Genomic DNA, 17,406 nt, shown 5'->3' on the forward strand with positions numbered 1-17,406 from the left:
TGCCTCTCTCTCTCTCTGTGACTATCATAAATAAATAAAAATTTTAAAAAAAAGAATTACTTCAAATATAAAAGGACTAAATGCTCCAATCAAAAGGCATATGGTGACAGAGTGGATAAAAAAAAAAAAAAAAAAAGATCCTATATGCTATAAGCTGACAGGAAAGACCCATTTCAGACCCAAAGACACCTGCAGGTTCAAAGTGAGTGGTTGGAGAAACATTTATCATGCAAACAGATGTCAAAAAGAAGCCACGTTAGAAACACTTATATCAGAAAAAATAAACTTGAAAACAAAGATTGTCACAAGAGACAAAGGACACTATCTGATAATAAAGGGGACAATCCACCAAGAAGATATAATAATTATAAATATTTATGCACTCAATATGAGAGCACCCAAATACATAAAACAGTTGATAACAAATATAAAGGAACTAATCAACAGTAATACAATAATAGTAGGAGACTTAAACACTCTACTTACATCAGTGGACAGATTATCCAAACAAAAAATCAACAAAGAAAGAGTGGTTTTGAATGACACATCAGACTAGATGGATCTAACAAATATATTCAGAACATTCCATCCTAAAACAGCAGAATACACATTCTTTCCAAGTGCACATGGAACATTCTCCAGAATAGATCACATATTAGGCCACGAAACAAATTCAAAAAGATCAAAGTCATACCATACATTTTTTCTGACCACAACATTATGAAACTAGAAATCAACCACAAGAAAAAATCTGGAAAGAACACAAATACATGGAGGTTAAATAATATGCAAATTAAACAATGAATGAGTCAACCAAGAAATCAAAGACATGAAACATGATGTGGAGGGGCACCTGGGTGGCTCAGTCAGTTAAGCATCCATCTCTTGATTTTGGAGCCTGCTTACGATTCTATTTCTCCCTCTCCCTCTGCTCCTCCCTGCTCACACACACACTCTCTCTCTCAAAAAAAAAAAAGGTAAACTCAAGAGTATCTGCTAGCTGAATGTGGGGAGGGGTTGTGGAACAAGGAGAGGTCAAGAATGATTCCTAAATTTCTAACCAGGAAACATAAGTTTGAGATCCAATCAAAATTCAATTATGTTCATTGTTCCTTAAGTATCTCTTAAATGTTTTCAGTTATATTTTATCACATTTTGGCAGAGACTGGATATATTTGTAATATTGGAAAATGTTAAGATTTTTGAAGGTCTAGAAACTTGCAAGATCTAAAGTCCACTGTACCTTATATGTTCATAGTCATTCTGACTTTTGTTTTATAAAAAGGCCTGGGGACCTGGGTGACTCAGTGTTTGAGCCTCTGCCTTTGGCTCAGGGCATGATCCCAATTAGGGGATCCACCAGTGTCTCTGCCTCTCTCCCTCTGTGTCTCTCATGAATAAGTAAAGAAAATCTTTTAAAATATATATATATGCATATATAAAGGCCTAAGTTCACAACTTTTAGAAACGTAATATGAAAGTTTACCAGAGTGGGGGGCGGTGGTTATCAAGAAACTAGACACCCCCCATTCAAGGTTACAAATTAAGGGTCTGCTTGAGGCCAAGATGCAGTAACAAGGATTAAATAGATTTACCCTCTCACCTTATAGAACACTCTCCCCACCTAAACACACACACACACACACACACACACTATATGAAACAACAATCTTCAAGTTACTGGACATCAGGCAGTAGAGGACAATGATTTCTGAGAGACTGGGATTGTAGGAGAGAGCCCTGCAATGAACTCAAGAGGGTTTCCAGGCTGTGGCCTAGGGAAGGGGACCCAGGTGAGAGTATGGGAGCCTAAGGTGGCCATGTTTGTGGGACCGAGTACCAGAGAGGAGAGACCTCTCCTTTTCTCAGAGAAAACACTCTGAGATCTCTGAAGGGTATTCAGAGTATTGACTGGTGCCTATGTGTAAGGAAACTACCCCATTCACTGGGGAAAGAACCATTGAGAGAATCAGGGAAACCGCACCTAGCAATCACAGAGAGCCAGAAAAGAGCTTGTCCCCAGCTAAACCAGAAAACCTCATGGTTCACAGAACATCAGATAGTCTTTCTTCAGTAGTTGACCAGTGGTTCCAATCTGGAGTAATTTTGCTCCCCTCCTCCAGGGAACATTTGGTAACATGTAGACATATTTTTTATATCAGGACTAGCAGTAGTTGCTATCAGCATCTAGTGGGGAGGCCAGGGATGTCAGTAAATATCCTGTAGTGCACAGGACAGCCTCCTGACAATGAAGCACCTGTGGTCCAAAAGTCAGTAGTGCTGAGTTTGAGAAACCCTGCCCTAGACTACATGCTACTCTAGCCTTTCCTGAGGAATCTTAAAAGCAAGACTCAAAAAGATCAAAGGATTACATATTTCCAAATAAATTAACTGCATCCCAGAGCAAAGCTCAAGAGGGTTTACAGGAATACAAAACTATGAGGTACCCAACAGGGTAAAACTCACAATGTCTGACATTCGGTTCTTCTTCTAATCAAAGATTACCAGGCATACATATTCAGGAAAATCTAACCCATACTGAGGGGAAATATCAACCAAGTGAAGCTAACCCAGAACTGATACAGCTGTTAGAAGGGCATAAAATGACATAAAACAGTTATTATATCTGTATTCTGTAAGTTCAAAAGGTTAAGTCAGTGGGGAGTCAGCTTGTTCTTCTCACCTTGCCCCTCCAGAGGACTTTACGTGGGTTTTTTGTTTTTTGTTTTTGTTTTTTACTTTACGTGGTTTTATCCCAGAAAAGCAAGAAAGCAAGGTTAGCTTCACCTTCAGAACTCAAGTGGTATGATGTGTGATGATGGCGGCTAACTAGACTTATTATGATGGTCCTTTTACAATATATACCCATTATCAATTCATGTTGTACCTCTAAAGCTAATATAATGTTATATGTGGATTACATCTCAAAAATAATGCAAAAGGTACACCTGGCTGGTACAGTCAGTGGAGCATACCACTCTTGGTCTCGGGGCTCTGAGTTTCAGCCCCACATTAGATGCAGAGATTACTTAAAAATAAAATCTTAGAAAAAAATGAAAAAGAATCATGCTTTAGACCTTTTCTCCTTTTCCTCTATCATGAGTGAGAAAGAAGAGTGTCAGGTTTCAAAATTACCCAGAAAGCCACGCTGTGAGCTGAGGATCCACCACAGATTACAGAATTGCCTGGAGGTAATGCCCTAAACGGAGGCCTCTGAGCATGTGCAAGAACCATCATGCAGCAGAACCCAGCCAGGAAACAGATCCAAGGGCTTCTGACTTCTTCAGCCACCAGAAATAGGGCAATAGTCCTCCCCAGGCTGCATGTGGGGAAGGTATAAAGTCTCAATTCTCAAATGTCACCTATGCATTTAATGTCCGTTACTTGCTATTGTAAGATGATTTCCTGGAGGAGTTTGTAATAAGAATGGCAGGAAATGATTAAGCAGAACACATCTGTTGCATATTTTAGGTATTCCCAGGAGTGCTGAAAAGGCGTGGGGAATAGAAACATCCCCCAAGGCAATATCACATTGATATTAATGGCCTGCAGTACTCATGAATTAAATCTTACATGTATTTTGTAATACACAATAATAGCTAATATTTATTAACATTTGCTTTGTTTCCAGGACTTGCATTATCTCATTTATTCCTTCCCGAAAGTCTAGGAGGTAGGTACTGTTTTAATCTCAATTTCACAAATTAGGGAATTGAGGCACAGTAGTTAAATAACTTACCCAGGACCACACATTTTGTGTCAGAGACAGGGTTCAGGTCCAGATGTTTGACTCTGGAATCCATACTCACACTTTAAAAAATAATAATTTAATTAATTTATTTTTTAGACTTTATTTATTCATCTGACAGAGAGAGAGAGAGAGAGCACCTGCAGGGGGAGTGGCAGAGGGAGAGGGAGAAGCAGGCTTCCTGTAGAGCAGGGGCTTGATCCTGGGATTCCAGGATCATGACCTGAGCCAAAGGCAGATGCTTAACTGACTGAGTCACCCTGGTGCTCCTATTTATTTATTTTAGACAGAGTGAAAGAGAGAGAGAGAGCACAGGAGAAACTCCCAAGCAGACTCTGTACTAAGTGCAGAGCCAGATATGGAGCTAGATCTCACAACCCCGAGATCATGACCCAAGCCAAAACGGAGAGCCAGATCCTCAACCAACTGTGCCACTAGGCACCCCCACACCCGCACCTTTAATCATGACTCACACTATCTTTCATATGACATATGCATATATATATATATTCATATGACATATACATGCCTATACCACATTTCAGTTTACACATATGCACATAAATGTTTTTTTATTTTATCTGTTCTATTTCTTTATTTGAAACCACATATACTTATATGGATTTTGTTTATCAACAACTGAGTCCTAATTTGATCTGAATTATTTATATATAATTTCTCTTTTGAGCACAAGTCTCAGTTACCTCTCTAAATTTTATTTTAGCAAACATAAAGATACCTGGCACTGGTCTCCTCCACACATTCAGTCTTGAAATGCTATAGCTCTTCCTCTATAAATCATGTGTTTAGCACTGTATGTAATCTCTGCTGTGAAGAATAGATTCACATGTAGAGATCATTAGAAACACATGGTCAGGGGACAAAGGAAAACAATCAGTTTAATTCATGATATGAAACAAATTTTATTTAATTTGTTAAAGATTTATTTATTTGACAGAGAGAGTATACACTAGGGGCAGAGGGAGAGGGAGAGAGAAACTCAAGCAGACTCTGCACTGAAAGCAGACACCAGGGATCCCTGGGTGGCGCAGCTGTTTGGTGCCTGCCTTTGGCCCAGGGCGCGATCCTGGAGACCCGGGATCGAATCCCACATCAGGCTCCCAGTGCATGGAGCCTGCTTCTCCCTCTGCCTGTGTCTCTGCCTCTCTCTCCCTCTCTCTGTGACTATCATAAATAAATAAAAAAAAATTAAAAAAAAAAAAAAAAGAATTATTGAAAGCAGACACCAAAGTGGGTCCCAATCCGATGACCCCAAGATCACTACCCAAGCTGGAACCAAAAGTTGGAGGCTCAACCAACTGTACCACCCAGACACCCTGATATGAAAGAAAATTTTTTAAAAACCATCTGATCATCTCAATATGTAGAAAAAACATTTGTTTTTTTTTGTTTTTTTTTGCTTAGAAAAAACATTTGATTAAATCCAACACCCATTAACAGAAACTCTTAGCAAATGATGAATGGGAGGGACTTCTCCACCTGTTAAAGAGCATCTACAAAAACCCTCCTGCTAAGATCATACTTGATGGTGAAAGACTAAATACTTTCCCCCTTAGATCAGCAATAAGATAAGAATGTCCACTTTCATCACTACTATTCAACATTGTACTGAAGATTCTAGACAGTGCAATAAGGCAAAAAAAAGAGACAAAAGCTGTCCAGATAGTAAAGAAAGAAGTGAAAGTATTCACAGATAATATGATCATTTATGTAGAAAATGTAATCTATTAAGAAATTACTAGAACTAACCAATGAATTTAGCAAGTCTACAGATATAAGATTAATATACAAAAAGAACTGTATTTTTTTTAAGATTTATTTATGTATTTATTTATTTTTTAATTTATGATAGGCACACAGTGAGAGAGAGAGAGTCAGAGACACAGGCAGAGGGAGAAGCAGGCTCCATGCACCGGGAGCCCCACGTGGGATTCGATCCCGGGTCTCCAGGATCGCGCCCTGGGCCAAAGGCAGGTGCTAAACCGCTGCGTCACCCAGGGATCCCAAGATTTATTTATTTTAGAGAGAGAGAGAGAGTAAGAGTAGGGGGAGGGGCAAAGGGAGAGGGAAAGAGAGAAGACTCTCCACTGAGTGCAGAGCCCTATGCAGGGTCCTATCCCAAGACTCTGAGATCATCACTTGAAATTGAGTTGGATGCTCAATCAACTGAGCCACACAGGCACCCCTAAAAAGTAACTGTATTTCCACATACTAGCAGTGAACAGTCAAGATTGAAATAAAAAATAATATTTACAATAGCATCATACATATGAAATACTTAAAGATAAATACGGGCATACCTTAGGATATTGCAGGTTGGGTTCCAGACCACCACTATAAAGTAAATATCACAATAAACTGAATATCACAATAAAGCAAGTCAAATCAATTTTTTGGTTTCCCAATGCATGTAAAAGTTATGTTTACATACATTGTAGTCTATTTAACGTGCCAGAACATTATGTCTAAAAAAGCAATGTACCAGGGTGCCTGGGTGGTACAGTCAGTTAGGTGTCTGCCTTTGGCTCAGGTGTTGATCCTAGGGTCCTGTGATTGAGCCCTGTGTTGGGCTCCCTGCTCAGCACGGAATCTGCTTCTCCCTTTCCTCTGACTCTCTTCCCTGTTTATGCTGTCTCTCTGTCTTGAATAAATAACTAAAACTTAAAAAGAAAAAAAGTAATGTATATAACTTAAAAATACTGTGTTGCTAAACAATGCTAACCATCATCTGAGCATTCATCCAGGCATAATCACTGATTACAGATCACCATAACAAATATGATAATAATGGAGAAGTTTAAAACATTGAAGAAATACCAAAATGTGACACAGAGACGCGAAACGAGCAAATACTGTTGGAAAAATGGCACCAATAGACTTGCTCCATGTAGTGTTGTCACAAATCTTCAATTCATAAAAACACAGTATCTGCAAAGCACAATAAAGAGAATCACAAAAAAAACAAGGTATGTCTATATGGCAAAAGATGAACAAGACCTATGTTACAAAACATTGCTAAAAGACATTACATATGATTTAAATACTTGGGAAGATATAACTGGTTCATAAGGAGACTTGTTGATAAAATACAACTTTCATGAGAAGACTCTATTTGCTGAGATGTCAAAATCCCAGCAGGCTTTTTTGTAGATATTGACAGGCCGATTCCAAAATTCCTATGGAAAGTCAAAATATCTAGAACAGCCATAACAACTTTGAAAAAGAAGAACAAAGTTGAAAATGATCAAGACCAATTATTAAGCCACAGAAATAAAGACAGTATGGGATTAGCATCAAGAAAGATAACTGCACAGGATACAGAGTCCAGCAATAGACATAAACATGTATGGATAACCAGTTTTTTATTTAGATACAAAGACAATTGAACAGAGAAAAGCGAGCCTTTTGACAAAGGGTGCTGGAATAATTGGAAATTAGCTTCATAGATTGCTCACAAAAGACGTAGATGGGATCTCTCTGAATTTAGCACCAAGCGCAAAGCCAAGTTTAACTACCCCTGATAAATCTTTCCTGATAATGATCCTCAAAGTTCTACCTTTACCTCAAATGGTGACAGAGGCGGTTGGTGGAAAAATAGCATGAATGATGTGCCAGGTGTAAGCAATTTTATAACCTATTATGCTAGTAACCCTAGGGTGTTAAGATCTCAATTTAGGATGGACTAGGACTATGGTATATTGGTAAATGTTTAATAAAAAAGGGAGACGAGGCCCTATTTTGCAATATGAATGAATACTCCCATGCAGCGGATTTCAAACCGCCAGGTGATGTAACAGAAAGTTGATGTTGGGGAGATATGTCTACCACCCCTACCGCATAGATAGGATAGGGGTAAATAACCCCAAGAGCACAGGTAGTAGCAGAACGTGGTAATTAGGAAGTTACAGCTTTTAGTATCAAACACCTTTGTTTTTTGGGGTTTTTTTTAATGATTTTGAGAGAGCGCACAAGCAGGGGAGGGACGGAGGGAGAAGCCCACTAACCACCAAGCAAGGAGCCAGAGGCGGAACTCCATCCTGAGACTCCAGGATGACCACCTGAGCTCAAGGCAAACGCCCCATCAGCTGAGCCGCCCAGGCACTCCTGAACACCTACATTTTTAATATGACTTATTTATTATTTATTTATTTATTTATTTATTTATTTATTTATTTAATTTATTTTTTTTAACAAGCTTTAATTCACTTTTATTTTTCTTGTATAAAACTATGTGGTAGCCACAGCTGGAGCCTGGGTCCTCTGCACGGAGACTCTGGTGTGGGTCTTTCTTTACAAGATGGTCAGTGAATTCCTGATAGGGAGACTTGGTGAACACAGTCTCTTTCCAGAGATCAGGGGTGAGATAGCTGTAGGTCTTGGTTAATATGACTTATTTAATTGCAAGTTGACATTATTTATTTATGAAGATTTTATTTATTTATTCACGAGCGACAGAGAGATACACTCAGGCAGACGAGACCTGATCCCAGGACGTAAGGATCAGGAACCTGAGCCGAGGGCAGAGGCTCAACAGCTCAGCCTCCCAGGTGTCCCTCCAAGTTGCCGTAATTTCAATTTTAATAATGGCAGTACTTAAGGATTGGGTAGTCAATCCTGAATTTTCAAGTCAGCTCCCTCGTGAGCTAATAGGAGTAAGCGCCACCACACCACTGGCCTGGGGCAGTTTTTATTTGTTGTTGTTGTTTTTTTTAAGACTTTAGTGACCTATTTAAGAGAAAGAAAGCAAAAGCAGGGGGGAGGGGTCAGGGGAGGAGAAAACCAGACTCCCAAGGAGGTGGGAGCCCCAGGGGCGGGGCTGGATCCCAGGACCTCGCAAGACCCGAGCGGAAGGCTTAGGTGTACAGGTGCCCCCTGGGGGCAGCCCCTGCAGGGTACAAGCAAGGGGCCTTGTGTTGACTCCTAACTCCGTGACTCCTTCTGTGCACTCTCGGCGCGCAGCAGAGGGAGACTCGGAGGCCAGGTGCAGCAGGCTGGAGAGTCTACACCAGGTGTCGGGGTGTGGAGCGGAGTTTGAGCTCAGGTCTGTCACCAAAGCTGGGGATTCACGCATCCTTCAAGTGTTCCTACGAGTTCTCTTTCTTTTGGGCGGGGGAGGGGAGCCTGACTCAGGACTTTTAACTCTGCCCTGGGCTTTAGGGGGGCGAGGGACGGGGAGCAGCGGAAGAGGAGGAAGAGGAGCATTTTGAGCCTCCGAATGCGCTCAGGGGCGGGAGCCTCTCTGGGAATCACCACCGCCCGGACCCCGGGGGACGTCCGCGGGCTGCACCGACCCTCGCTCGCGTGCGCTGCACCCGCCCCAGGGCCTTGTCTCCAGCGGGAAGGAGGCCCGGGAGCCCCAGGGCTCGGCCGCGCGGGGCGGGCCGCCTCCTCCCCTCCCGCAGCCCGCGGACCTGGGCACCAAGTCTCACGAGACCCCAGACCCGCCCGCTCCGCCCCCCGGGGTCACGTGCTCCCGCCGCGCCCGGGAGGGGAGGGGAGGGGAGGGGAGGGGAGGGGAGGGCAGCCCCGGCCTAGCGCCGTTCCCGCCGGCGCCCGCGCTCTCAGCCATGCTCCGGGGCTGCGCGGGGCTGCTGCGCTCCTGGGCCCTCCGCGGCCCGAAGGGAGGGGTGAGTGCGGGCGGGCGGGCGGGCCGGGCGGGGAGGGACTCCGGCCAGGCTGCTGGGGCCGCGCTGGGGCCTGGTCGCGCCGAGACCGTGACCGGATTGGGACCTGGCCTGGGCATCCCCGCCCCGGCCCTCGCGGTGTGCGCCCGCGGGCACAGCAGCGCCTCTCCCTCGGGGCCCCTCCTCGCGCTGCACAGGGCCGCTTTCCCGACTTTAAAGGCTGTTGGAAGAGTAAAACGAGGTGACTTGTAACGCACTGTCTGGCGTTGGTGCTAAATAAGTTTGGTCTGTTCTTTCTTTTTTTTTCTTTTTTGAGATTTTATTTATTTATTTGACAGAGAAAGCCAGAGAGCACAAGCAGGGGGATCTGCAGAGGGAGATGCAGATTCCCCACTGAGCTGGGAGCCGGATGTAGGGGATCATCTGAGGACCCTGGGATCCTGACCTGAGCCACCCAGGTGCCCCTAAGTTTTACTGGTACTGAAGTATTCCATTATTATTAATTAGGCTCCAACAATAAGTAAGACATTTGTCTGTGAGGATACAAAGATTAGTGAGAAAAGCCTTTGTCTCAAGGATCTCACAATCTAGTTTGGGAGAAAAGGATGAAATTGCAAAATTAGTAAGTACTATATGCTATAATGAATTACTAAGGGGACATAGAGGTAGGGAACAGCTCTGAGCAAGAACCTTGATTTTATTTTATTTTTATTTTTTATTTATTTATGATAGTCACACAGAGAGAGAGAGAGGCAGAGACACAGGCAGAGGGAGAAGCAGGCTCCATGCACCGGGAGCCCGATGTGGGACTCGATCCCGGGTCTCCAGGATCGCGCCCTGGGCCAAAGGCAGGCGCTAAACCACTGCGCCACCCAGGGATCCCAAGAACCTTGATTTTAAAGAATAACCTGTGCAGATTAGTTATTAGTCCTGTGCCATCTTTCACCTTGGGAAAGATGTCCTGTACTCCTCTCACAACAACAAAAATACATTTGTACCTTTTTTTTTTTTTAATTTTTATTTATTCATGATAGTCACAGAGAGAGAGAGAGAGGCAGAGACACAGGCAGAGGGAGAAGCAGGCTCCATGCACCGGGAGCCCGACGTGGGATTCGATCCCGGGTCTCCAGGATCGCACCCTGGGCCAAAGGCAGGCGCCAAACCACTGCGCCACCCAGGGATCCCTTTTTTGTTTTTTAAAGATTTTATTTATTCATTCATGAGAAACAAAGAGAGAGGGAGGCAAAGAGGCACAGGCAGAGGGAGAAGCAGTCCCCATGCAGGGAGCCTGATGTGGGACTCCATCGGGGGGTCTCCAGGATCACGCCTGGGCCAACGGTGGCGCTAAACCGCTGAGCCACCCGGGCTGCCCACATTTGTACCTTTAACTATATGTTGGTGCCTTGTAGTCTGTGTTGAGAATATTTGACAGTAGTACTTACAGACTTTGTCTTTTTTTTTTTCCTGTTCGGTAACTTAATCTTAAAAGGAAACACACTAAAAAGAAGTTATAACTTTAGTTAACAAGTCCCACTTGAAAGATACATAACCAAAGATCAAGTAAGACTTTTTTCTCTACGGAGGGCTACAAAAGGTAATGATAATCCCTGATATTTATCCCTCAAGTACACAGTCTATGCTGGGAATTTACAAGGCCTTTACATCAAGTATCCTTTAGTTCTCACTCTCTTGACCTGAAACTTTCATTATTTTTTTTTTTCACAACATCAGTGTTCATGTGGTCCTAAACTCAACATGCCTCTAACTAAAATTAATAGATCCACTCCTCTTCCCCCTCCTAACACACGCAAACACTAACAAAAACCGCCTTTCCTCTTTCCACCCCAATCTGCAAGGCTACAATTCTGGAATCATCCAAGGCTCTCCTGTTTCTCTTTCCCCATGATCAGTCTGTCTCCACATCCATTAGTCATATTATCTTAAATGTCTCTTAAATCTTTTTTTTTTTTTTTCCTTCATTTCTCTCTACCTAGTTTAGCTTCTAACCGTATATCCTCTGGATCTCTACAACAATTTTTTAAACTGCTTTCCCTGCCATTCTTCACACCTTGTAGTTCATCCTTTACACCAGAGGGAGGTTTCTAAAACTTTGCTTAAAACTCCATAAGGTTCCCTGTAGTGGAAAAAAGTATTTCATCATTCAAATATCAGTTTCATGGTTTTTTAAAGACTACCTTTCTTTAATGAGCTTTCATCCTAAGGAATAACATTTGTGAGATGCTAAGTGTGATGTGTTATTTATATCCTTCGATAATAGGCATTTAAAAATACATGTGCCATAGTCTTTGTGCTACCTAAAATCAGCTTTCATTTTGGCCTTTGGAAACGTTGACCTAGCTGATGAAATATAAGCCCTCTGTTAAGGTCAAAGAGCCTTGGTGGTGTGTTCCCCTTCTACTCTGCCATCCATATCTGGCTGCTATTCTCTTTGCACCTTACCTCTGTGAAGACCGAAATACTGGCATTTCCCCAAGGTGTCATCTCCCTGTGCCTTTGCTTGGGACAGCAAGTGAACTTTGTATCCTTTAGAAACCACTGCATCAGTGTTTTTGAAGTTTTCACTGAATGTCCAGTCGGTCCTTCTGTGTCTATATGTACTTCTTTTAGGATATTTTTCACACCCAAGGCTGCAAGCAGTTGAGGGCAGGGCATAAGTCTTCTCTCTCTGTCTTAACCAGTTCCTGGCACAGAACCTGGCAGATAGCAGATTTTTTAAAGTTCACACAATTTAGTTAAATTCCACACTTCCAAATTAAAATCAGGTAGGAGAACTCACAGCCAAGTGAGTCATTCTAGTTCCTAAAAGTCTTCAATTATCTCTGTCACTTTGGTCCGTAAAAGACTGGAACTGATCTATCCTAGAGTCACCTGTTAAATATTCCAAGATTTCTACTGAAGCTTAAAAAAGAAAAATAGTTTTCCTTTCCGGTGCCTGTGGCCATTTGCTTTGTCCAACACCATAGTTAGTTACACTTTATCCTCTTCCAGGGCCTCTGGTACAGGAATGGTAGTAGCATTGCGCAGTGCTGCAGAGAAATAGCATGGTTGGAAGCCATTTTGACACCAAGCACCTGTCCCCCTAACCTCTGCCTTCTTTTTACATTCCCTTTCTTGGTAATTGGCTCTGTCATTCACTGTGTTGTGTAATTCAGAAACCTGGGGCTGGTGTTTGTATTTTAACTCCTCCCTACTCCTTATCTGTTTCATGCAGTCATAATTTTTCACTTGGGTTCTCTCTAAAATGTATCTCTAAAATCCTTGACACAGAGTCCTTAGATTCAGTCTTGGTTCCTCCCACTCTCTTTCTTAATGATGGCTAGATTAGATCTTGTTATTTTCCTATTAAAATCTCTCTGGGAACAACTGCAGCTAGAGACCAGGCCAACTAGCTTAGTATGGAAGTTTCTCAGAGTCAAACCCTTGTCTGCATCTCTACAGCCATCTGCTCCTCCCCTTGCACTGAAACAAAGCTTTCTTTTCTTTTCTTCTTTTCTTTCTTTTCTTTTCTTTTTTCTTTTCTTTTCTTTTCTTTTTTCTTTTCTTTTCTTTTTTTTTTTTTTTAAGATTCTATTTATTTATTTGAGATAGTTGGGGAGGGAAAGAGAAAGAGAAGCAGACTCACCACTGAGTAGGAAGCCCAATGAATGAATGCAGGGCCTCAATCCTGGGGCCCTGGGATCATGATCTGAGCCGAGGGCAGACGCTTAACTGACTGAGCCACCCAGGCACCCCAAAGCCAAGCTTCTTTTAGGCCTTAGTTTCATCATTTGTAAAATGAGGGTAATAATTAGTACCTATTTCATAAGTGTTTCATAAGTTGGTTGTCATAAGGCCCCTCGAAACTGTGTCCTGCCTCCTTGCTTTTGCATATGGTTTTCCCTTAGCTTTCCCTTACCCTTTCAAGCTGCCTGATTTCTGCTTGTGTAACTGATGTGGGAAACAAAGGCAGAAGGAGAATTATTAAATGTCTTTACTCTCTACAGCTCATTGACAAGTCCTTAAAACAGACAGAGTGACCTCTAGGAACTCAGCTGCCTCTATGTTAGTACTTTGCTGAGGGCAACAGGCAATCTTAGCTCGACCCCCAGGATCCTGTAAGTCTATGTAACATCTCAAAATTCCTTTGAAGACTTACTTTATTTCTACCCGCCAAGAGCCATCCCCCAAGCCTACAATCCACCATATACATCTGCAGGGTCTCATGACTAAGGTTTTATTAGACGGTAATAAATGACCTTTCACCAACAACAGTTAGCCAGCTCAAAGTTCTGGAAACTTTGCTTCCAAAATTCATCAAGAGACTTACATGCTATCCCTAACCCCTCCCAACTTGAAGGTATATGATCTCCACCCCACACAACCCCATTGCGGCTCTCTCTGCCCATGGGTCCTGTCCCCGTGCTTTAGTAAAACCACCTTTTTGCATTAGAGATGGCTCAAGAATTCTTTCTTGGCCATTGGCTTCAAACCCTGACATCTTTCCTACATCATCATTAAGATTCAAGTCCAAGAACTTCTCCCCATCCCCCATCTGAGATAAACACCTTCACCCCTGCTCCTCTGCAGACCCCACTGGTAAACCCTTTTACATGGAGGAGAATGTGTGTCCTTCATTTGTTTATCTCCAGTTCCTCCTGGCTCACCTAGGATTGATTAACTGTTTTGTTTTGTTTTGTTTTGTTTTGTTTTGTTTTGTTTTAGAGAAAGGAATCCGCAGACCTGGGCTTAATGCTGCTCTGTCAGTAGGTAGTTGGGTGACACTGAGCAAATCATTTACTGTCTCTCAATCTTCTCTCAAAGAGGTTGTACTGGCTGATTCCTGAAATTTGCTTGCACTCTGAAGTGACAAACTTCTGGGAAGAGGAGCAGCAGCAAAACAGTCTCAGAAAATAGGAGAATATGTTATGAATTAGGGTTTACTTCCCATTCTTTTTCTCTTCTCTCCTTTAGAGGTCATTTTCTTCTGAAGTCCTTCATGTGGACCATTCTCTCCCCAATCCCAGCTGGAATGAGGACATGAGGCTCCTGTTTGACCAGTTCATGAAGAAAAGTGAAGATGGCTCTTGGAAACGTTTGCCTTCATATAAATGTAACCCTCCTGAAAGGATTGAAGATGTCAAAATCTTTTTTCCTGGTAAGAACAGCCACATTATCATAAAGAATATTTAAATGTCAAATATAGAACAAATATTGCACTGGTTACTGATGTGGAAATGTTGGGGCTGGAGCCAATGGCAAAGAATTTGAGGTCTCTGATTCAAAAAGGTGGTTTTATTAAAGCATGGGGACAGGACCCATGGGCAGAAAAGGCTACACTGTGATTGTGGGGAGCAGTTGATTTTATACTTTGGAATGGGGTGGTAGAGACAAAGGGAAGTTTCCAAAAGGACTTTCCTATGCTAAAGAAGACTCAGGAGGATCCCTGGGTGGCTCAGCAGTTTAGCACCTGCCCAGGGTGTGATCTTGGAGTCCTGGGATGGATTCCCGGGAATGAGTCCCGCATCAGGCTCCCTGCATGGAGTCTGCTTCTCCCTCCTCCTGTGTCTCTGCCTCTCTTTCTCTCTCTGTGTGTCTTTCATGAATAAATAAATAAAAATATTAAAAAAAAAAAAAAAGAAGTCTCAGGATCCTGGAGGCCTGGCTGTTGTCAAGCTAAGGTGGTTTTTCCTTCAAGCAAAGTTGTGGTTTTTTTGGTTTTTTTGGTTTTTTTAAGATTTTATTTATTCGTGAGACACACAGAGAGAGGCAATGTCCCAGTCTGTGGCTCTGTCACCCTAAGAAGCTCAGCATTCTGACATCAACCTTTCTTCTCTCAGACTCTAAACTCCCAAGGCAACCTACCCTGCCTCTGGTACACACACACTGCATTTCCTGTTTTTCTGTGTGTGCTTTTTTATTTTTTTAATGAAAACTTTTTTTTTAATAGTTTCAGGCTTACAGAAAAATAAATGGAGAGTACAGAGTTCACATATCCTCTTACACTCCCTCCACCCCAGCTTCCCCTATTAACTGATGCAGTTTTTGAATGTTGATGAGGTTGGTGAGGTCCAGAGCCAATGGCCAAGAAGGAATTCTTGAGAGGTCTTTGGTGCAAAATGGTGGTTTTATTGAAGCACAAGGACAGGACCCGTGGGCAGAAGGAGCTGTGGCTGCTGCTGCCTGCTGTTCCCTGCTGCCCCAGGATTAGGAGAAGCAAGTGATTTTATACCTTGGGGTTGGGGAAGGTAAAGATAAGGGAAGTTTCAAAAGGACTTTTATAAGGAGGAATGTCATAATGTGCCTACCTCAAGTATTGTTCAATTGGCTGTAGGTTTAAGGTGATTTAATTTTATCTTCATTCCTTCTGCCTTTATTTCCCACATCATTAACATTTTGTGATAGTGTAATTGATAATTGATGAGCTACTGTTGATAACTTTTTTTTTTTAATATTTTATTTATTCACGAGAGAGGCAGAGAGATAGACAGAGGGAGAAGCAGGCTCCCTGCAGGGAGCCTGATGCAGGACTCGATCCCTGGACCAGGATCACACCCTGAGCCAAAGGCAGATGCTCAACCTCTGAGCCACCCAGACAGGCAGATGCTCAACCGCTGAGCCACCCAGACGTCCTTGTTGATAACATTCTTAACCATAGGTTACAAAGGTCCGTAGGTTACATTGGGGTTCACTCTTTGCATTGTGCTATGGGTTTTGACAAATGTGTGGTGACTGATGGCTATCATTAAAGTATCAAACTGAATGTTTCCATCATTCTCAACACTTTCCCCCTGAACTGTTGGCAACCGCTGATCTTTTCAGTGTGTCCATGGTTTTGCCTTTTCCAGAATGCCACATAGTTGGATTCATATAGCATTTGGCCTTTTCAGATTATTTTCTTTCCCTTAATAAGCATTTTTTCAGATGCATTTGTTTTTTCTATAGCACTTATCACCATTGGACAAACTGTGTTTTTGTCTCTCACATCAGGTTATGAGCTCCATAAGGGCAGATTTTTTTTTTAATTAATTTGTTTATTTGAGAGGATACACACATGTAGAGGGAGTCCCAAGCAGACTCTGCACTGAGCTCAGAGCCCAACACGGGGCTCCATCTCATGATCCCAAGACCTTGAGATGGCTTAACCCACTCTGCCACCCAGGCACCCCAAGGGCAGAGATTTTTGTGTTTTATTCTCTATGGGTCTCCAGTACCTAGAACAGTACCTGGTACTTAGTTATGTGCCATGTAAATACTTGGGGAAGAAGAGAGAAAAGAAAGAAGGGAGAGAGGAAACAAACCAGGGGACCTGTTTAAGGTGCTCTGTGCTTTGACTTGTTTTCTTTACCTAAAATCTCTGCCCTCGTGGAGCTGACACCATAGAGACGAGAGGCAAACCATTAAACACAAAGTATGTCAGACGGTGATGAGTGCTATGTAAAAAAATAAAGGCACGTTATTTAAAAAAAAAAAAAAAAAAAACTTTTTTTAAAAGATTTTATTTATTTGTGAGAGACAGAGAGAGAGGCAGAGATACAGGCAGAGAGAGAAGCAGGCTCCCTGCGGGAATCCTGATGTAGGACTCCATCCCAGGACCCCAGGATCATGTCCTGAGCCAAAGGCAGCCACTCAATCACTGAGCCACCCAGATGCCCCTAAAAGAACTTTTGTAAAACTGACATAACAATGTTACGTTAGTTTCAGGTATACCACATAGTGATTCAACAATTCTATGTGTTACTCAGTGCTCACCACGATTTAAGGGTTAGCTGCCTTCTGTTACCACACATTGTTATCACAAAATTATTGACCATAGGGCAGCTCCAGTGGCGCAGCGGTTTAGCGCCGCCTGCAGACTAGGACGTGATCCTGGAGACCCAGGATCGAGTCCCACGTCAGGCTCTCTGTGTGGAGCCTGCTTCTCCCTCTGCCTGCATCTCTGCCTCTCTTTCTCTCCCTGCATCTCTATGAATAAATAAATAAAATCTTTTAAAAAAAAATTATTGACCGTAGTTT

General features: G+C 42.6%; 1 protein-coding gene across 1 annotated transcript in view; it reads left to right on the forward strand.

The window, feature by feature from the left end:
- Window positions 1-17,406, forward strand: part of THEM4 (thioesterase superfamily member 4) — a 54,793-nt gene that overhangs the window by 9,309 nt on the left and 28,078 nt on the right. The window contains exons 2-3 of the mRNA XM_077844342.1: window positions 8,995-9,396; window positions 14,365-14,548. Of these exons, the coding sequence (XP_077700468.1) occupies window positions 8,995-9,396; window positions 14,365-14,548 (586 nt within the window). The remainder of the gene's footprint in view (window positions 1-8,994; window positions 9,397-14,364; window positions 14,549-17,406) is intronic.

The sequence above is a fragment of the Canis aureus genome, chromosome 12 (genome assembly GCF_053574225.1).
Source record: "Canis aureus isolate CA01 chromosome 12, VMU_Caureus_v.1.0, whole genome shotgun sequence".
NCBI classification, from domain to species: domain Eukaryota; kingdom Metazoa; phylum Chordata; class Mammalia; order Carnivora; family Canidae; genus Canis; species Canis aureus.